Source organism: Phascolarctos cinereus, unplaced genomic scaffold (genome assembly GCF_003287225.1).
Source record: "Phascolarctos cinereus isolate Bilbo 61053 unplaced genomic scaffold, phaCin_HiC Scaffold_4;HRSCAF=312, whole genome shotgun sequence".
NCBI classification, from domain to species: domain Eukaryota; kingdom Metazoa; phylum Chordata; class Mammalia; order Diprotodontia; family Phascolarctidae; genus Phascolarctos; species Phascolarctos cinereus.
This window is the reverse complement of record NW_027555847.1, coordinates 686,532,235-686,554,146: the sequence shown is the minus strand read 5'-3', so window position 1 is coordinate 686,554,146 and position 21,912 is coordinate 686,532,235. Positions and strand designations below refer to the sequence as shown.

Here is a 21,912-nt window from a genome sequence, read left to right as displayed (position 1 = left end):
GTCCTATATGAGGAAGTGGAAATGACAGGAACTGCCACTGGACTAAATAGAACCAAATGAAGTCTAGTACAGCTGATAAGAGTTTTAAAAGAGGACATTCCGAAAGAAGGAAATATAATGAATGGTGTTACTGACTCCCCAGCCCCAAGCAAATAAATAAGGGGCCAAGATAGTATCAGCAACTCTTATTGCCTTATATGGTTTTCTCATTTCTGAATAATCTTGATGAAAATTATCTATGTACATGACAAGGGTATCCTTGAAGAAAAGAGAACAAGGAGGCTTTCCTCAGTTATTTCCTACAGTTGATCGCTTTATTCAGAATTACACATTATTCAGAGGTATAGAGAATAGAAGTTAATTCCGTGTTTTGATGACTAGAAAAGTATTTGGTGAACAAAACAGCCTTAAAGACCCACTTCCAGTAACATATTCTGTGCTTATACATCTATTAACATCCTGCATTGAACATTCTTTGAGAGATAAAACTACAGATAATTTTGTTCAGTGGTCCTCTGACTAACAATAGCAAGTACAGCATAAAACAGAAAGACATGTACTAGGGATATAAGGACCAGGAAAAAAGAAACCCTCCCTGCCCTTCAAAGAGCTTTCTTTGGGGGGGTGGGAGAGGATGAGCAGGTAAGGGGAACATGCATATAAAAATGAGAGAATTAATGACTCCGAGTGATCAGAAAAGGTCTAAAATGGAATGTAGTGTTTAGGGAAATAGGTCACAAGGACCATCTAGTACAAAGAGAAAGTACTAAGAGAGATTTCCTGTTGATGAGGATGTTCTTTAAATGTTCCTGTTTGCAAATGGCCTTCTTAGAACTTCACAATTGGAACAGACCTCAGAGGCCATGTAGTCCAACCCAAACCAGGATAGAATTTTAATCCCTAAAACACCTGGTCAGCCAGCCTCCAGTTAAAGAATGATGTGTGGTGAGGCACTTGCCACAAATGGCATTTCATCTTATTGTTGGATAGTTTTAATTCATTGGAAATTATTACTTACATTGCATCTAAATCTGTTTCTCTGCAGCTTTCTATCCATGTTGCTGGTTCTGCTCTATATAGTCAAACACAGTATCTAATTCCTCTCCATATGACAGCCTATCAGATGCCATAAGACAGCTATCATATGTTCCTAAATATCTGCTTCTATGAGTAAAATGCTTCTTAAAATGCTCCTATATTCCTTCAAGCAATATTCATGTGACATGATATTGAAGTGCTTCTTCTGATCGCCTTCTGGCCACTCTCCGAATTATTACTGTTTTTTCTAAAATGTAGCATTCAGAACTGAGCGTAATAATCCAGATGTGTTCTGACCAAGGCAAAGTAGAGTATGACTGTAAGTTCCTATATTCTGAACGCTATCCCTCCCTTAATACATCTTATGATCACATTAACTTATTTTACTATTGTATTTTTATTCATTGAATTTATAGTCCACCAAAACCCTCAGATCTTTTTCACATGAACTGGTTTCACAATTGCTGTTGCTTAGCAAGAGTATCTAGTAATAATCTCAGGGTCCTGGTTGGTGGTTCATCCAAGCCTGATGACTTAAACTCAGTGGAGGCAGCTAGGTACTCTGTCATTCCTTATTTACCTTAGATTTCAGCTCTCTAAAAACTATTTTTTGTTTTAAAATTGTTTTATGCTGGAAAGCATTAAATTAGAGGAACACCATAAGGCCTCTGTGTAATCTAATTTTTGTTGCTGAGTTGTTTCAGTTGTGTCTTACTCTTCATGACCCCATTTAGGGTTTTCTTAGCAAGGCACTAAAATGGTTTGCCATTTCCTTCTCTAGCTCATTTGACAAATGAAATTGAGGCAGACAGGGCCACACAACTAATAAGTGTCTGAGGCCAGATTTGAACTCATGAAGACCAGTCTTCCTGATTCCAAGCTCAGTGCTCTATCCACTGCACTACCTAGCTGCCCCTGTAATTTCTAGTCACCCAAAAGAGATCAGCTTGGCCATCAGCCCAGGAAATTTCCTTCATGAATGAGAACTGCCTGTTGCCCAGAATTTGGTGTGATGCTCAGTGGTCAGCCCATTAAGTAGCCTCTATGTGTACTGACCTGGACAGTGAGCCAAGCCAAGAATCCAGGACAAGGAGGAATCGTAGATTCCAGAAGTAAGACTGGATTACTTTTAAGAAATTATACCGCATCATTAATGGAATCATTAATGATTCCAAGCCACTCTGCTGCACATGCTTCCTTTTAACACCAATATTCTCCTAGCATGTAAGTCCATGTAACTTCAAATTAGAATAGATCATGATCTCAGAATTAAATTGTCAGTAACCCAAAAGGCATGGTAGATGAAAATAAACTGGAACGTATCACCAATGACAGATGATGTTCAGAAAGTGATACAGAAGGCATCACTGAGGACATAAAGAAGAAAAGATGATGGGCTAACTGATCATGTAGCAAGAATGAACAGGAGCTAATGGAGAGCCTAGCGATGTGCTTGCCTCCACGAAATATTAAAGAACCGGAAGACCTCCAGCACATTGGGTCCCTCCCTTGTAAATGATTTATGAAAAGGCAGAATCACAAATTACTCAGGATGGAAAGACAATAATGAGTGGAGGAGGAAATAGCCACTTTGGTAAGATCATCAGCATATCAAGAATAGAGTGGTACAGTGATACCTCATGTTAAATGTTGGTAAATGTTAGGTTTCTAATTAGACAAACTTACGTTTTCAATCTAAATCTTTTTTTAATTTATTAAAATTTTATGTGTCATATTGAGCACCTGGAGCACCCATAGGGCTCTTAATATCATTGAGGTGGTAATAGTGAAAAAAAAAATAACCTCCCTCCACCCCATTACCACTGCTTTTGTCCTGTTACCTCCCTTGCCTGCTCCCTGACTGTGGTGTCAGTCAAAAAAAAAAGTTATCATGTCCCTAGTCAAAGCTTTTTTTGTGGGGGTTTTTTTGGTCTCCTTAGTTTATCCCTCCTTCTTGGCCTTTCTTCTGTTTTTATTCTCAACAGCATGGAAGCCCTAACTTTTTATACCTGTTTTGGTGGAGGGGTGAGATACAACTTGCTTATCAGTAGATGTCTGCAGCCTTCTATCTTTGAATGTCCAGACTAAAGGAAATTGACTCATCTGAAGGACATGGGGATAATTTAGCATTCTAAAATCAACCTTGGTAATCAGAATCTCCAAAGAAAAGATGGTGAACAATGGTTCACAAACTACTTTAGTCTTGAGAGAATCCATGGGCATCAATTCTTGTGGAAGAATATTTTATTCTTCCTCTTTTTTTTTTTCCTGTCAGATAAAGTGCACACTGTTACCAAAATACTAGTGTCAAATTAAATGTATGCCTTGCTTATTTCCAAATTTTAAAATTATAATTATGTCATTGAAGTTACAGTTGGGTGATGTGCAATTTATGTAGGTTGTAACGGCAACAGCTGTAGCAGAAGAGGCTCCAGCAGAGCCTGCCCCTGAAAGTGCCCATGAAGTGATAGAAGATGGTGGGTCTGAAGATGCTGCCGACACAGGAGGAAAGGGTGCCTCAGGGGCAAAAAAGGAGTCAGCTTCCAGTAAAGTCATCAGTGACGGTAAACTGGTGAAAGGTAAGTTCATGTGGTTCTTAAAACAGAAATATGATCCTGTGTCTTTGTTTTCAGTTATAAGCTTAGCAGGGAAGAATTTAGAATTGTAGTGCATCATATATTATTGTTTGGCACTGGTTGTTATTGGTAAGTCAATGTACTAATGACTTATTTCAAACAGAGGTTTATCTGAAGTTCCCTTTTCATTAGGTGATCTGTTTAGAACAGGTTAAGGGAAGGAGATGAAATGCTTAGAAAAACAAATTTTCAGATATTTTCAAGTAGTTTAGAAGCAATAGGATACTTACAATTAAAATTTCTATAGTGCTTTAACATATAACATATATTTAGCCTGACATGTCCTGGCTGCCTGATTGTGAGCAGGCCACTTAACTTCTCCCTGCCCCAGGAAATGCTTTAAGAATTAGAAATTATGAACAATTGTTAATCTGCCTTAGGAAAGGGAATTTCCTCACCAAAGCTCCAAAACAAACCAAGACCACCAACACCACCAAAAAAAAACTCACTTTAATGAATCAGAGGATATTAAGAACCAAGCCAAGCACTATACTTGGAACTGAGAGTACAACTAAAGAGGTTTATAAAAGGCTTTGTGTATCATCTCGTTTTATACTCACAGTAACCCTGAGGAAGGTAATAACCATGTATTAAATATTATTATGACCCTTATTGTATAAATGACATAACCGAAGCTAAAAGAAATGGAATAAACTGTCTATAGACACACACCTAACAAGTTGTAGAGCTGAGATTTAAATCGTTTGGGCTGTTTGGCTCCAAGGACAGATTTCTCATTAGTCAACATTTCCTCAGCCCAGTTTGAGGTACCGTGTAGACTTCCATATCCATTCTTCAGCAAACATGAAGTGCTTTTTGTGTGTCAAATGTTGTAAAAGGTTTAGATGAGACAGTTACTACCCTCAAGGTCCAGGAGGGATGAGATCAACAAAAAATAACTGTACTTCACAGTATTGCCTGACAAGTATATAGCTTAACAGCATCCGGAATTAAAAGGAGTTTTCTACATCAAGGGAAGCAAGCCCTGGCGTTCTGTAGATGAAGAAACTGAAGCCTGGTCACTAGGCTGAATGACTTGCCCAACTTCACACAGCGAGTAGCAAAGGTGGATTTTGAACCCATGGTTTTTGGCTCTAAATCCAAACAAAATGGAATGTGAACTCTGAGGGGGAGAAATTTGCTCATTAGTCATTAGAAACTCTTCCTAGAGGAAGTGGCATTTGAGCTGAACTTTAAAGAATGGATAGGAATTCAGTGGGCAAAAAGTGGGAGGGAAGCTATTACAGGCACAGAGAAAAGTGTGAGCAAAGACATAGAGGACTGAGAGCATTTCTGTAGGCAGAGAATATATGCATTTGACTGAAGTGTTCCTGAGGGAGAGTTACATAAGATAAGATGAAAGCCACAGTGGCATCAGATTGTTGAGCTGGGCAAAGAAGTTTAAACTCTACTCAGAAAGCAATCAAGAGCCACCAAAGACTTCCAAGAAGACAGTACTCCTGTCTGTGAGAAACATTATTCCAGCAATGGTATGAAAGATGAATTATAGCAGGAATTTTGAACCAGAGGTCTTCAAACATGTTTGTTTTTTAATATTTTCATAACTGTTTCAATATAATTGATTTTCTTGGTAATCATATGTATTTTATTTTACATATATAAAAATATGATTCTGAGAAAGGGTCTGTAGACTTTAGCAGGGCCTTTACTTCAGAGTAAAGGGGGCCCATGATGCAGAACAGGGGTAGGAGCCCCTGGACTAGAGTGAAGGCCAGAAGTTCTTTCAGACTGTTGTAATCGTCCAGGCAGGTATGACAGGGACTCCTCAAGGACGGGAGCAGTGCTAGTAGAAAAGAGGAAGCCAAAGAAGCCAAATTGTAATCAGCGCTTCAGCAGCAGCAGCAGCAACCAGCTAACTAAGCTTTTTTGTCCCAGCTCTGAAGATGCCAAAGTACAAGTCAGGCTTTCAGAGGGGCTGCTGAAAGTGACAAGACCATTTTACTGAAAAGAGTCGCAAAGAATTTTCCTTAATTCAGGCAAGTTCTTCCACTGTTACCTGGAGCAGTGAAGTGTTACTGGATTCAAAAATACATGAATCCATTGTAGTCAGGTTGGGAGATTTCATTAGGTTCCAAGAGATACTGTGTAATTTCAATCTGCATTTGTTAAGCACCTGTTTCCCGCCTTCAAGGAGCTCACATTTTTCTAAAGGGAAACAGTATCTACACAGATAATCAAATCCTAATGACACAAAGAGAGAACAAGTATAAACCACTGTAGACTTCACAGACTTACACCTGAGCAGTTAGTTAGCGAGCCCTAAGGCAGGGGGTGAGAAGGGGGTGGCACAGGGACTGGGAGGATGGTGGCAGGGAAGCTCAGAAGAGGAGAGGTTTGGAGAGAAAAATATTGAATTCAGTTTTGGAATTAGTGAGTTTGCGATCTCCATAGGGCATGCAGTTTGAGATCTCTAATAGGAAGTGTGGAAATATGAAATTGGAGATCAGCACTGGATGAATAGAATTGACACTCATCAGCATAGAAGTGATATATTGAAACTATGGGAGCTGTGATTACCAAATGAAGTAGTGTAAAGGGAGAAGAAGAGAGGGCCCTGGATAAAGCCCTCTGGGACGCCTGCAATTAGGGGGGTATGACCTGAAAAGGATCTAGCAAGAAAGGTTGAGAAGGAGCAATCAGATAGGAGAGGAACCAGGAGAGAGTAGTGTCCCAAAAGCCTAGAGAGAAGTGAATGCCAAAGAAGACATCAAGAAGAGGATGATCAACAGCATAGAGGCTGCAGAGGCCCAAAAAGATGAAAATGGAGAAAAGACCGTTCGATTTGGCAGTTAAGAGATCATCGTTAACTTTGGTTAGAGCAGTTCTGATTGACGACTAGACTACAGAGAATTAAGAAGAGAGTGAGAGGAGAGGAAGTAGAGGCACCTGCTGTAAACATCTTTCTCAAGCAGTTTGGCTGCAAAAGGCAGAAGAGATGTGGAACCTTATAGCACTGATGAGTGGATCGAGTGAAGGTTTTTTGAGGATGGAGAATTGGACATGTTTGTACACAATCAGAAAACAGCCAGTAGACAAGGATTGAAGGTAAGTGAGAGAGTAGAGATGATAGATGGGGCAGTCTGTTAAAGAAGATCCCTTGTACACATAGAAGGGTTAATGCTTGCAAAGAGAAAGGCCACCTCACCGCGTGAGACAGAGTTGAAAGAGGAAATGGGAGCGACAAGATTCTTGGCAAATGGCCTCAAGTTTTTCTGTGAAGTAGGAGAAAATTTTTCCAGCTGGGAGGATGGGGAGGTAGGTGAAAAGATTTGGAAGAACCACTCTGGTGAGTGAGTTATTGAGTTAATTAGAGAGGTGTAAAATGACTACCTAGCAGTAATAAAGACCCAGTTAAGATTATGTAACATAAATGTGTAATGATTCCATTAAACAAAGTCACGTGATGTTCTCCAACGTCATCTAATAGCAGTGTGTGGGAGCAAAGGTGAGAATGATCCAGGCAGGACACATGTAGTGGTGTTCTAAGGGGGCAAGGGAATCAAGAGAAGAGGACAGTTTTGGGTTGAACTCTACCCTTCACCGAAGGGTCAAGATGTGTGATCAGATTATAATGTAGGTTGCTCACCTGACCAAAATAAAGACCAGAGTGTAAGGAGACAGTCTGCCTGCTCCCTTATCCTCACAAAGTCATAAGATCTCAAGGAAGAATCTCACCATATTAGGACTTCCTGAGGTAAAGTTGTGGGAGAAACATTGCAAGGAATAAGCAGCCATGAGAATGAGTTGTGATCTGAAACATTGAAAGGAAGAGACACAATCCAGTAGATCAGAGATCTATTGGATTCTGGTAATATGATGAAATTAAAATTTTCCTTATGTTGAGCCTAAATTTGCCACTTTGCAGTCTATACCTGCTTCCATTTCATTCCTCCAGACAAAGCAGAATAAATTTAATTCCCCTTCCAGGTGATAGCTTTTCAAATGTTTGAAAACAACTATTGATAGGGGGAAGCTAGGTGGCACAGTGGATAGAGCACCGGCTCTGGATTCAGGAGGACCTGAGTTCAAATCCGGCCTCAGACACATAACACTTACTAGCTGTGTGACCCTGGGCAAGTCACTTAACCCCATTGCCTAGCCAAAAAAAAAAAGAAAACCTATTGATATTCTCCCTGAGTCTTTTGTAAGCTAGTCATCCCAATTCCTTCAACTCTTTCTTCCTCATGTTATTAAGACCCCTACATCATTCTGCTTTCCTTCCTGTGAGTGCTCTGCTATATCTCAATGTCCTTCATAAAATGTGGTTTACTGAATACCGTGCTAGGGGTGTAATTGACCAGAACAGACTATATTTTCACTGTCACCTTAGTCATAGAAAACGTACCTTCATACAACCTGAAATTGCATTAGCTTTCCCACCTACCGTGTCATGATGTTGACTCATATTAAGCTTGCGTTCTACCATAGTTCCCAAATCTTTTTTCACACAAACCTCAGTTTAACTGTACCTCCTCAAACTTGTGCTTTTGGGGTAGATTTTTTTTCATATTAAGTGTAAGACTTTACATTTGTCTACGTTTAATTCAACCTCAAGGTGGAGCCAAGATGGCAAAATAGAAGGACGTTATACAGCAAGCTGCCCTCAAAAGCTCCTCCAAACAGATCTAGAAAACATACCAGAGGAAATCCAGAGCAGAGTTACAGTGAGTCATTTTTCTAGCTCAAGTCAGCAGAGGGAGGCAAAGAGGTCTGTGGATGCTGGGGACCCTCTAGAGCATTCCAACATAGAGGGAGGCTGTTTATCAGAACAAGCAGAGATCCCATTCCTGTGCGGTGGCGCCAGAACAGGGACAGAAGTGCCAGCTGACAGCTTTGTGGTCTTCTACCTAGTTCCAGGTCACAGACTCAAGCAGACTGGCAAGGGGACCTGTGCCAAGGCTTAGCATTCCTGGGTAGCAAGGCTCTGGATAGTGTGCTCGGAAAGGAACCGATTCAGAAGCAAGGCCCTGAGGTCTGCAGAGAAATAACTAGGGCAAGAATGTCAGACAGAAGAGGTGCCTGCAGCGCTGTCACTCTGGACCAGTAGAGCCTTCTAGCTAACTCATGGCAGTTCAGCCCAGCAATAGTCTGCTGTTGCTCAGACCCGAACCCAAGCCAGGAACTTTCAGAGCTCAAACCAGAGGGGCAGCAATCAGACTTCACCCTGAATCAGACCACTTTGGAAGCACTGAAAACTTGCAGGTCCCGAGCATGAACTGTACCAGAGAACTTGGAACACAAGACTCAATACCTCAAGAATACAGCAACAAGACCAGCCCAGACCTTCTCTCCAGAAGGCACAGAGCCTGACCCAGCATCGAGTCCAAAGTCAGAAAGTAGGCTGGAGGAATGAGCAAACAAACAAAAAGAAATCCCACCATAAAGAGCCGCTATCGTGGCAGAGACACTCAAGATACAAACCCAGAAATAGAGTGACTCCAAAAATATCTGCAAGCAAAGAAAGCATCAAAGAAGAACACAGTGCGGGGCAAAAGTTAAACTAAAATTCCTAGAAGAGATGAAGCAAGAGTAAAAAGTTAACTGAGAGAGGTTTTGTTAATGAAATGTGAGGCTAGAGAAAAGAATGGGAAAAGAGGCAGGAGCTAGGAAAGAAAGATATGAAAGGAGAATTAACAGCTGGAAAAAAAGAGGTACAGAGCCTTGCCTAAGCAACAAACTCCATGAAAGAATGGACCAAATAGAAGCCAGTAACTTGTGAAACAACAAGAAATAATATTGAAATCAAAAAAGGGGGGGGGGGAGTAAACATGAGATATCTCATAGCAAAAACAGCTGACCTGGAAAACAGATCAAGGGGAAAACAATTTTAAGACCATGACCAAAACAAGAGCCTAGACATTTCAAGAAATCTTAAAACTGCCCAGAGCTCTTAGAACCAGAGAACAAAGTGGAAATAGAATCCCCCAGTCACCTTCTAAAAGACATCCTTAAATTAAAACTCTCAGGACCATCACAGACAAAAGCCAGAGCTTCCAGGTCAAGCAACCAGAAAGCAAGAATTCAAGTACGAAGGAGCCAGAGCCAGGATCACACATGATATAGCAGCCACCACTTGTAAGGAGTGGAGAGCTCGGAATAACCTGTTACAAAAAGCAAAAGATAGAGGCTTATAGTGAAAAATAACTTGGTTAGTGGAATTGAATCTAATTCTAAAGGAAGAGAAATGGACCTTGAAAGAAATACAGGACTTCTAAGCATTCCTGATAAAAAGATCAGAGCTGTGGAATTTAAGAGAAACATATAGAGATAAACATGAATAGTGATAAAGAATTAAACAAAGATTAACTGCTTATATTCTAATATGGGGAGGTGGTTAAACCCTGTCATCATCAGAGGTCATAGAGGGAGTCTGATTAGACAGTAGGCCTGGGAATACTTTTGTTTTGTCTTAGTGATCTTAAGAGTGGAGAGAAAAATGAAGAAGAATATACTAGGAAGAAAGAAAGGTGAAGGGAAGTTATCTCACATAATCAGGGTAGACGTCTGTACCAACAAGGAGATGGGTAGTGCTGTTGCTTGAACCTGGACCCTCTTCTCTTCTGCCTTTATACAACTTCACTTGGTGATCTTATTAGCTGTCATGAGTTTAATTGCCATCTCTGTGCTAATAATTCTCAAATCTGCCTCTTCTGCCCCAGCCTCTTTGCTGACCTCTAGACTCTCATCTGTATCTGCCTTTCAGATATCTCAAACTGGTTGTCCAGTAGACATTTTAGTATGTGCAATACATAATTTATTATTTTCTTCCTAAACCCTCTTCCCCTCTCCCCTACCTTCCTTGTTAATGTAGAGTAACTCCATGCTCCTAGTAACCCCTCAGGCTTACTTTCTCAGAGTCATCCTGGACTCCTCGTTCTCACTTACCCCCATATCCAAGTTGTTGCCAAGGCCCGTTGATTTCATCTCTGTAACATCTGTCAAATATACCCCCTGCTGTCCTCTGACACTGTCACCACTGTAGTGCAGGCCCTGAATCACTGTGATAGTTTGCTGGTGGGTCTGCTTGCCTCACATCTCTCCCCACTCAAATCTGCCCCCCATTCAGCCACTAAAGTGATCTTCCCAAAGTGCAGATTTGAACATATCATTCCCCTACTCGATAAACTGCACTGTTGCCTTCGGGAACAAATACAAAATCTTCTATTTGGCATTCAAAGCCCTTTCTACCCTGGCCTCCTTTCCCCTTTCCTGTCTTCACACACCTTACTCCTCCATGCGGACTCTGTAGTACAGTGCCTGTGGCTGTTCCACGAACAAGATACCCCATGTCTTAGTCTGGGTTTTTCCTGTGTCTGACTCCCATCCCTGGAATGCTCTCTGACTCCTGGATTCTCTAACTTCCTTCAAATGTCAACTGAAATTCCATCTGGGAAGTTTTTCGCAGCCTCTCTTAATTCTAGTTCTTTCCCTCTGTTCATTATTTCTTATTGACCCTATATTTGGCTTGGTTTCTATGTATTTGTTGTATGTGATCTCCCCCATTCGATTGTAAGCTCTTTGAGGGCAGGAATGGACTGTCTTTTTGTTGCTTGTTTGTTGTTGTGTTTTTATGTCTCTAGTACTTAGTACAGTCCCTGGCCTATAGTAGGCAATTAATAAATGTGGATGGATAGAGGGGTGTGTGTGTATGTATGTGTGTGTTTTAATAGTATGATTCTTTAATATTAAGGTTGCATATTCATTTAAAATTTTTGGGAAAAAATGTATTTTGGAATATGTTGTAAGATGTTCGTCTAAGCCTAATTTCTGCCAGACTGCTTTCCATTTTTTCCCTTGCATTTTTTTTTAATTTTTTTATTTTATTTTACCCCAGTTACATGTAAAAACAATTTTTAACATTCACTTTTAAAACTTTGAGTTCCAAATTCTCTCCCTTCCTTCTTCCCCACGACCCCTTATTGAGAAGGCAAGCATTTCAATATAGATTATACATGTGTAATCATGTAAAACATTTCCATAACAGTTGTATTATGAAAGAAAATATAGATCAAAAAAACCCTCAAGAAAAATAAAGAAAGTTTTAAGAGTATGCTTCAGTCTGTATTCAGACACTATCAGTTCTTTATCTGGGGATGGATAGCATTTTCCTTCAGCATTGTCTTGAATCGTTGTATTGCTGAGAATAGCTAAGTCATTCACAGATGATCATCTTAGAGTCTTGCTGTTACTTTGTATACAGTACATTTCACTTGGCATCATCTCATGAAAGACACATAAGTCTTTTCAGGTTTTTCTGAGAACATCCTACTCATCATTTCTTATAGCACAATAGTATTCCGTTACATTCATATACCACAACTTGCTCAGCCATTCCCCAATTGATGGGCATCTCCTCAATTTCCAATTCTTTACCACCAGTGAAAGAGCTGCTATAAATATTTTTGTACATATAGGTCCTTTTCCTTTTTGTTTTTTGTCTCTTTTGGGATACAGACCTAGTAGTGGTATTTCTAGGTCAAAGGGTATGCAGGCTTTTATAGCCCTTTGGATATAGTTCCAAATTGCTCTACAGAATTTTCCCAGCGTTTTTTTTTAATCAAATATAGAATCATTTTCTAGATAATTAATATTTTCTACTTTATCAAACATTGGGTTATTGAGTTCCATTGTTTCTCATTCTTCCTTGTCTAGTCAGTTCTATTGATCTATCTCTTTTTTCTTTTTGGGGGGAGGGGTATGAGGGAGAGTCTAGGCAATGGCATTAAGTGACTTGCCCAGGCTCACACAGCTGGTAAGTGTCAAGTGTCTGAGGCCAGATTTGAACTCAGGTCCTACTGACTCCAAGGCTAGAGCTCTATCCACTGCACCACCCAGCTGTCCCTCAGTCCATCTCTTTTTTAACCAGTCCATCTTTTCAACAGGAATAGCAGTCAAGACTTTATGAGGCTTATATTTATAAAAATCAGATAGCACAATGCCTCATACAGTGCTTAGCATGTAGTAGGTGATTAATAAGTATTTGTTGTGTATCTGTATTTCCCTAAATCCACTGGCTTAGTAACCCCCATAAAAACTTTGCTAGCTGTCCGTAATCACTTCTTCTTTTTCTGTTTGCTAACCATAATTTTAATATGTTCTAGAATTTTGCCAGAAATTGAAGTCATACTCATTATACTATTATTTACATAATCTGTTCTATTTAAAAGAAATGAAACATTTGCCCTTTCCAATCCTTTGGTACCTTTTCTGTTTTCTAGAATTTTTCAAAGGTCACTGACATCTCAGCAGTCACGTATCTCAGTTCCTTCAATACTCAAGAATATAGTTCTTCTGATCCATTTAACTTGTACTTATGATGGGAGCTGAGATGTTCTCATTATCTCCTCACTTCTTTTCAGTATCAACTCCCTATTTAGTCATTTCTTTTCTGTTTTCTCTAATCCAAAGATCATTCTTCACAGAGAAAACGAAAGCAAAATAAGAGTCAAATAGCTCAGCCTTGTTTCTCTTTGTTGTTATCGTCCTATCTACCTTGAGTTTTGATTGTCTTATTTTCCCTACTATAGCATAAAAGGGGGGAAAAAAGCACCTTTCTTTGAGTCTCAGAATTTCATTCTTGAGAGTTTCCCATCCTTCCTAGACAGACTCCCCCCCTATAGAATTTTAGTCCATGAAACTCTACCATCGTTTCCTCAGAAGCTCTTCAAATCTGCTTACCAGAAATCTAGGTAAATGTCAGAATGTCCCAAGCATTCTTCTCCTCTACCATCAATATAAGATCAAGTTCTTACTTCCCACTTAGGTTTATATTATTTCCATCCCAGCAGCCCATTTCTCCTTTTTGATGAAAAGCTGGTCTAGAATAGAATTTACCCCATTGATCCCTTACCTTGTGAAAATGAAATTAACATTGACGCAGAACTTAACATTAAATTTTCAGGTGTTTTACACTAGAATGATTTTTTATTTAATTGGGGGGTGGTGCAGCTGGGAAAAAGATGGATAGCAGAAAGGAGTGACTTAGAAGTGGAGATAACAATTTGAATATTGCAATAACCTAGGTAAAAGATGGTGAGGGCCTGACCCAGTTGATAGCCGCAGGAGTAAAGGGATGGCCACATGGGAAAGGGATAGGTGCAAAAGGTGTTGTGGATATAGAATTCAGAAGTCTTGGCAAGTAATTGGATGCATAGAGTAGATGGAGAAGGAAGAGTCACAAATGACTCGTATTGCTAAACTTAGCTGAAAAGAGAGTGTTGCATAAGATGATGGTGGTTTCTACAGAAAAAAAAAGAGTGGGAGAGGGGAAGGGCACGCTTATCAAAGAAGACGATGAGCTTCCTTCTGGACATTGACTTTGAGGTGCCAGGAGGATATTTAGTAAAAGGTGTCCTGCAAGCAGTTAATGACGACCTGAGTCCTACAAATTGGACCTAAAAAGATGTGTTCCTACATAGAAGAGATGTCGCTCTGTACAGGACTTTGGTAATTTTGTCTATATACAATCAGTGAAAATCACAGGATTTCAGCTTTTAAATGGCCCTCAATAACCGTATAATCCAATTCATACCTGAATAAAAATCACCTATAGAATATTCCTTTAAGATGGTCATCCAGCTTTTGCTGTCTTAAGGGCAGCCCTCTTCCACCTGATAGCCCTTCAGATATTTGAAAATGGGTAACGTTTTGCCTCACACAGTCTCTTCCTCAAGCTAAACATTCCCAGAACTTCCAGTCGATTATCGTGTAGCATAATTTAGAGGCTTTTCACTATCCTGGTTTCCTTCTATTGAAAGCCTTTTATACATTGATGCCCTTCATAAATTGTGACTATCAGAACTGAACACAGTGGTGGAAATAACATTTGCAGTGTTCAGCCCACTGTACATCTCTTAATACAGCCTAAGATATTAGGGGGTTTTTGGCCTCATACTATTGACTGTGCATGGTATCTAGGAATAAGAAAATTATAGTCCTGCTCAATTCTGCTTTTGTCAAACCTTATCCAGAGTATTTTGATCCATTCTGGACGCTTCATTTTAGTTGGACATTAACAAAGTTGGTAGATATCCAGAGAAAGACCACCATATTGATGAAGGGCCTGATGTCATGCCAGATGATTAGTTGAAAAAACTGTGAATGTTTTACCTAGCGAAGAGAAGACTTATGAGAAAATATGATAGCTGTCTTTAAGTACATAGAGGAGTGTTATGTGGAAGAGTTGTAAATGAGACATCCAGTAAGACTGTTAGTGCTTGGCCCTTAAGGGCAGGGGCAGATTTAGATTTCTATGAGGAATAATTTTGTCAGCAGTGAGAGCTGTCCAAGAAGTAGACTGGACCACTGTAGGTTATCCCATCCTGAAGGGCCTCAATAAAAGCTTATGACCATTTATCAATATGATGTAGAGGGGATTCTTTTTCAAGTACAAATTGAACCAGGTAGCCTCAGAGGGCCCTTCCATTTCAGTGATTCTCTAATGCCATGGATCATTTGGGAGCTAAAGTCCACTAAAACACTGCCCTCCAGACTAAATCACCATGCCCCTGAAACCTCTACATCCTTCCATACCTTAGAAGTGCCCTTCTTGCTACCCTCCCAGAACCTCCTTTGAAGTAGGGCACCCAGCCCTGTTATTTCTTCATTTGTTACCAGGCTGCCCTTCATACTTCTCCATCATTACCTGTACAGGCTACCTGTCTCTCACTTCACCCTTTTTTTTCCCCCAGCTTCCTTGTATGTGTTGTCTTTCTACATTGAAATGAAGCTCTTCTAAGACAGTGACTCTCTCTTTGCTTGTGTTTGTATTCCCAGCACTTAGCACAGTGTTTGGAGCTTAATGAATGCTGGTTGACCAACTAGAACTTTTTCAGATGAATTGCTGTCTAGGACCTGTAACTCATCTAATTGTGAAGCGTTTGGGTTTTTTAGTCAAGTATGAGATTTTACATTATCTCTATTAACTATGATCTTATTAGAGTCAGTTCACCATTCTTACCTGTTGTATTTACCTTATCTATTTGCATGCCAGTACTATCACGAAACCTATTGATGATGGGTTCGTTGGCCAAGGGTGGGTTATAAGAATTGGAGATTGTGAAAAGAGAGCACTTCTGGCATGGGAAATAGCTAATATCAAGGCATAGAAACAAAAGATAGAGTGTATGTGCAAACAATAGCAAGAAGGACTAGTACAGATAGATCACAGATTGTATAGAGGAAAGTACAGTGGAAGAGATTGGAAAGGCAGGGAGAGACCAAGTTGTCAATAGCTTCAGTTGTCAAAGGGCTTTTGTATTTGGTCCTGGAGGTAGGTAATAAGAGAGTCACTGTAATTTATTGAGCAAAGAGGACAAGGTAAGACCCATGCTTCAGAAAAATCAATTTGGCATCTGAATGAAGGGTGGCTGTCTTACATTTCATAGTGATTCTTCCCTCTGAGTGGAGGGCCTGAAGGTGGAACACTTAACTCCTCCTAAACCTCTCCATCATAGAGGACAGGAAGCTCATGCTACTTTTCCATCTGGAGCTCTACTTAGTTTCAGCTCTATAGAACAAGATGCCCCAATTCTGGGTACTCATCCCACTCCCTCCCTTCCCAGCTTCCTTTTGTGTGTAGTCTTTGTCTTCCCTGTTAGATTGTAAGCTCCCTGAAGGTAAGGGCTTCTTATTTATATTCCCAGGCACTTGGCACAGTGCCTGGCACATAGTAAATGTTTATTGAATTGAACTAGTTTGGAGTGGGAAGAGATTTTAATCAGAGAGGTCAGTTGTCAAAGGCTGCTCTAATAATAGTCCAGTCAAGAGGGGACTGAGTCCCTGAACTAGAATAAAGGTTTGTAAAGTGGAGAGAGGAAGACATATAAGAAAACGGAGCTGGAGGAAATTGTGAATGCACCATAAATGTATACTAGTTCATCTCAACTGAGATTTCAGTACAGCAAGGCAGTCCTACTAATCCTCCCTAATTGATCCCCTTTCCCAATCACCACAGCAACTATTCCATATCCTTTCTTCCTCCCATGCTGCTTCGTCTCCTACCCTCTCTGCTGAAGACCTTGATTCATAATTTACCCAAAAAAAAATTTTTTTTCAGATCATTAGCTGAGAGTTCTCTCCTCATCTCGCATCCCTCTGACATTTCTTCCTTCACTCAAGATCAGTCCCTCTACATGTGCCTTCAATAATCCCTTCCTCTCTTCTCCACCAGATTACCCTACCATCACTCATCTTTAATCTTTCTCTCTCTGCTGACTGCATTCCTACTGCCCACAAGCATACACAAGTCTCTCCTGTCTTTAAAAAACCTTCACTAGATCCTACCGTGTCTACCAGCCATCATCCTATGTCTGTCCTCCCTTTCTCAACTAAACCTGAACAGTCATCTACATGAGCATCTCCACATACTCTCCTCTCCCTTCTTCTAAACCTGAAACAGCTTCTGACCGTGAAGTCACCTGAAAATGTTTTCTCCCATTACTAGTAGCCTCTTAATTGCCAAATAGAATGAACTTTTTTTGATCCTTGTAATTTTCTTGTCTCTGCTACATTTGACATTGTTGACCACCTCCTCTTCTTGAATACTTTCTCCTCCCTGGGATTTTTGCTATTCTGTTCTCTTTTGATTTTCCTCCTATCTGTATGACCATTGCTTTTCAGTATCATTTGCTAGATCCAGGTCATGCCCACCAACTTTAGATGTCTAATTTCACGACTCTGTCTTGAGCCCTCTTTTCTTAACTCCTTACTCTTTCATTTGGTGTTCTCATCAGCCCTCTTCCTGTTATCAATTCTCTACAGAAGATGCCCGGATATTTATCCATCTCTAGTCTATCTGAGCTGTAGTTCCATCACTAACTGATGGACATTTTGAAAATAGAGATGGAAAGATAAAAGATTGTAATCAGATAAAGGAAACTGGGAGTTGTTGAACCTGGAAGCCAAACACTTGGGGCAAGATCAAGGGTGCAATCATTCCTATGTGTATATGAGATCAAGTGCAGGAAATAGAGGAAATTAGGGTGTGTGAATGAATATCAACATGTATGTTGAAGGCTTCTAGAATGAGGGAAGGAGTTGGAGTGGAGAAGAAAACTATGAACTAGGCACTGAACTTATTGAGAAAGGTCAGTTAGATAACAGCTTACCAGAAACTGGTTTGGCTGATAAATATTGGGCTATGGGTCTTAAGAGGTAAAAGTGAAGTATATGAATAGGCAGTTTTCAGATGCATAAATCAAAGCTATAATCATATAAAGAAATGCAAATTAAAACGACTCTGAAGTATCACCTTACATCTATCAGATTGGCTAATAAGATAGAAAAGGAAATAAGTGTTGGAGAGGACATCATAAATTTGGGATACTAATGCACTATTGGTAGAGTTGTGCACTAATCCAGCTGTTCTGGAGAGCAATCAAAGTGCATACCCTTTGACCCAGCAATACCACTTCTAGGTCTGTATCCCAAAAATATCACCAAAAAAAGGGGAAATGACCTATATGTACAAAAATATTTATAGTGGCTCTTTTTGTGGTGGCAAAGAATTGGAAATTGAGGGGATGCCGATCAGTTGAGAAATGGCTAAACAAGTTGTGGTATGTGAATGTAGTGGAATATTATTGGCTTATAAGACATGATGATCAGGCTGGTTTCAGAAAAAACTGGAAAGGCTTCCATGAACTGTTGCAACGTGAAGCAGGAGAACATCATACATAGTACCAGCAACATTGTGTGGTGATCAGCTGTGAATGACAGTTCTTCTCAGCAATACAGTGACCCAAGACAAGTCCAAAGGACTTACAATGTAAAATACAGTCCACGTACAGAGAAAGAACTGATGGAGATCAAAGTATATTATTTTCACTTTCTTTATTTTTTCATGGTTCTTTGCTTTTGGCCTGCGTCTTCTTTCACAGCATGACTAATATAGAAATATGTTTTACATGGTTGCACATATCAAATTGCTTACCATCTTAGGGAGAGTGGGAAAAAATTTGGAACGTAACCTTTTTTTTAAATGAATCATAAAAATTATCTCTACTTGTGATAGGGGGAAAAAAATACTATTTTATAAAAAGAATAGGAAGGATAAAAGACAAGGAAGGGAATAAAATACTTTTGTCAAAATTATTAGGCCTTTATCCTATTTGGGGACACAGTACTTATAGGGAAGTGGTGAACAGGGAAGTGTACTTAAGTCTTGAAGTCAAGGAATGGTCATTACAGCCATAGGGGAATTGATTGACATACCCTTTACAGAAGGGTATTACAGATTACATACCCTTTACAGAAGCAGTATAGAATTGATTTGATTGCAGTTTCCATTGTAAAAAAGGTGAAAGAGAGGGAGCTTCATGACAACAGAGCAAGAGTTCAAAAGATGAGTAGATTTATTGCCCCCCTGAATGAGGTGGACACCACCTCCACATACGAGAAGTCTAAAATCCCTTAACTGTCCATAATGTATTTGCTTTCTACCTTTCTCTCTGCTCTCTCACACCAAATCTTATTCTTCATCTACATTATGACCTCTAATCCTTCAATCCTTTAGTTCTTTACTAGGCCATCACTCTGTTACTATTCTACTTTTTTTCCCCATCTTGACCTTTTGGTGACAGTCTACACTGTCCTCTTGAGTTCCTGGCCCCATTATCATATCACCAGTTTTGCCCTGCAAAGCCTCAGCCTTGAATCAGTCCCACCTTCTACCTTCACTCCTACACATAGATTACTGAACAAAAGTGAAAAAATTAATTGTGTCATCTACAAATTTGTTTTACAAGACCTCAACTGAGCCCTCACTGCTGCAAGGCAATCCTACCCTACCTTCCTTATCAACTTATTCTCCTACTTTCCAACATGGTTCTTCCAAATTTTTCATCTCTCCTTAAAACTCCCATGATGTCCCCTCTCCCCACCTTCTCGGCTGAGGACCTTGTCTCATATTTTACGGGAAAAAATGAGGCCATTCACCAAGAGTTCCCTCATCTCTCCTTTATCACTCAGATGCCTTCTGCCCTTCTCTTCTCCTTCACTGCCATCCCACATAATGAGGTGGCCTTACTCCTTACCAAGGCTAACTCCTCTACATGCACAAGTGATCTTATTCTGATCCATCTCCTCCAACAAATTGCTTATTTTTTCATTCTCGTTCTGACTTACTTCCAATCTGCTGCCTACAGACATACCCATGTCTCCCCCATCTTCAAAACACCCTCACTTGAGCCATCCATCCCCGCTAACTATTCATCCTCTTGTCTCCGTTGTGGCTGAACTCAAAAAGGCAGTCTACCATTAGAGCTTCCATTTTCTTTCCTCTCACTCTCTTAACTACCCTTACAATCTAGCTTCCAACCTTATCATTCCATCAGAACTGCTCTCTCCAAAGTTATGATGATCTAATTGCCAAATCCAGTATCCTTTTCTCAATTCTCTCTGACCTCTCTGCAGCTTTTGACATTGTCAGTCACCTCTCCCTAATACTCTCTTCCATCTAGGTTTTTAGGACACCCCTCACTCCTGGTTCTCGTCTTATGTGACCACTCCTTCTCTGTCTCCTTTGCTGGATAACTCATCTAGATCACACTCTCTAACCATAGTTGATCCACAGCGCCCTGTTCTCAACTCTCTTCCTTTCTCCCTTTATACTGCTTCATGATTAATCAGCTCCCACGGACTTAATTACCCTCTCAGTCCTAATAATTGTCAGATCCCCTTATCCTGCCCTAACCTTCCTGCTGACCTCCAACTGCTTTTCCAACTTCCAATCTTCAACTGCATTTCAGATTTTTCTAACTGAATGCCCAGTAGACATCTTAAACTCAATATGTCCAAAACTGTGCTGATTGTCTTTCCTTCTAAACCCTACCACCTTCCGAACTTCCTGTATTGTCGAAGGCACCACCATTCTGTAATTCCCCAGGCTTGCAATCTAGGCATATTCCAGTTTTTACCATTAATTTAAAAAAAATGTTGAGTTCCAAATTTTCTCCCACCCTCTCAGAGATGGTAAGCAATTTGATACAGGTTACATATGTGCGATCACGTAAAACATGTTTCTATATTAGTCATGTTGTGAAAGAAGACACAGGCTGAAAGAAAAGAACCATGAAAAAATAAAGTAATAATATACTTTGATCTGCATTCAGACTCCATCAGTATTCCATCATATTCCTCAGTATCTCTTATCCCATATATCTAATCTGTTTTCAAGGCCTGTTTCACCTTTGCATTATCTCTCAAATAGGCCCCTTATCTTCTGATATTTGACACCGCCTTCATGTAGGTCTTCATTACCTCAAGTTTGGACTGTTACAGTAGCCTGCTGGTGGGTCTCCGCGCCATAAGTCTCTCCCCACTGTTGTCCATCCTTCACTCAGCACCCAGAGAGATTTTCCTAAAGCTCAGATCCAGTGACATGCTCAATAAATTCCAGTCGCTCTCCATCACCTCCAGAATCAAATGCTAAGTCCTGTTTTGCAAAGAAGTCCTTCCTAACCTACCCTGCATGCATGCCCTGTCCCCCCATCTCTCACTCCCCATACCTTTCCAGTAATCTTATGCTTACATCCTAGTAATTTTGTACAGTGATATTGACCTTCAGGCTGTTCTACAAGCAAGACACTTCATCTCTCAGCTCCAGGCATATTTTCTGTCTATCCAGTGTTGGAAAGCTCTACATGCTTATCTTTGCCTCCTGGCTTCCTTTAAGTCCCACCTAAAATCCACCTTCTATAGAAAGCCTTTCCATATCCTTCTTAATTCTGTTGCCTTCTCTCTAATTATTTCCTATTTATCCTGTATATAGCTCATTTGTACATATTTGTTAGCTTGTTTTATCTCCATTAGAACATGAGCTGCTCAGGGGAGGTGACTGTTTTTGCCTTTATTTGTATACCCAGTGCCTGGTACGTAGTAGGCTAAATGTTTAATGACTGACACATTAGCAGTGGAGGGGGAGGGAATGATGGTCAAGGATGGACATCTGCTAGAGCTCTCTGCCAAAAAGAGTAGCTAATGGTTTCTTGGTAGTCTACCAAGAGAAGGAAAATGTAATTAATCATTAGTCTTCTGGAACCAAGACTGGTCATTGCAATTAACCAGATTTTCTGACTTTATATTGTTTTCATTTATATAATTGTCATAAAGTGGTAGAGTTCACATGTAGAACGTTGCGTATCTTGTCAAATTTAGTTGCTGTGTTAGTTGATTTTGCCTAGCAGCTTAATTTTTCTTTGTTCTTGAAACAGGGGAG

General features: G+C 40.1%; 1 protein-coding gene across 7 annotated transcripts in view; it reads left to right on the top strand.

Moving 5' to 3' along the window:
- The window catches only part of SFSWAP (splicing factor SWAP), a 117,124-nt gene that overhangs the window by 43,462 nt on the left and 51,750 nt on the right, over nt 1–21,912 (top strand). For all 7 annotated transcript variants that reach the window (XM_078154253.1, XM_021004369.2, XM_021004371.2 and 4 more), the window contains one exon: nt 3,437–3,617. In XM_078154253.1, the coding sequence (XP_078010379.1) occupies nt 3,437–3,617 (181 nt within the window). The remainder of the gene's footprint in view (nt 1–3,436; nt 3,618–21,912) is intronic.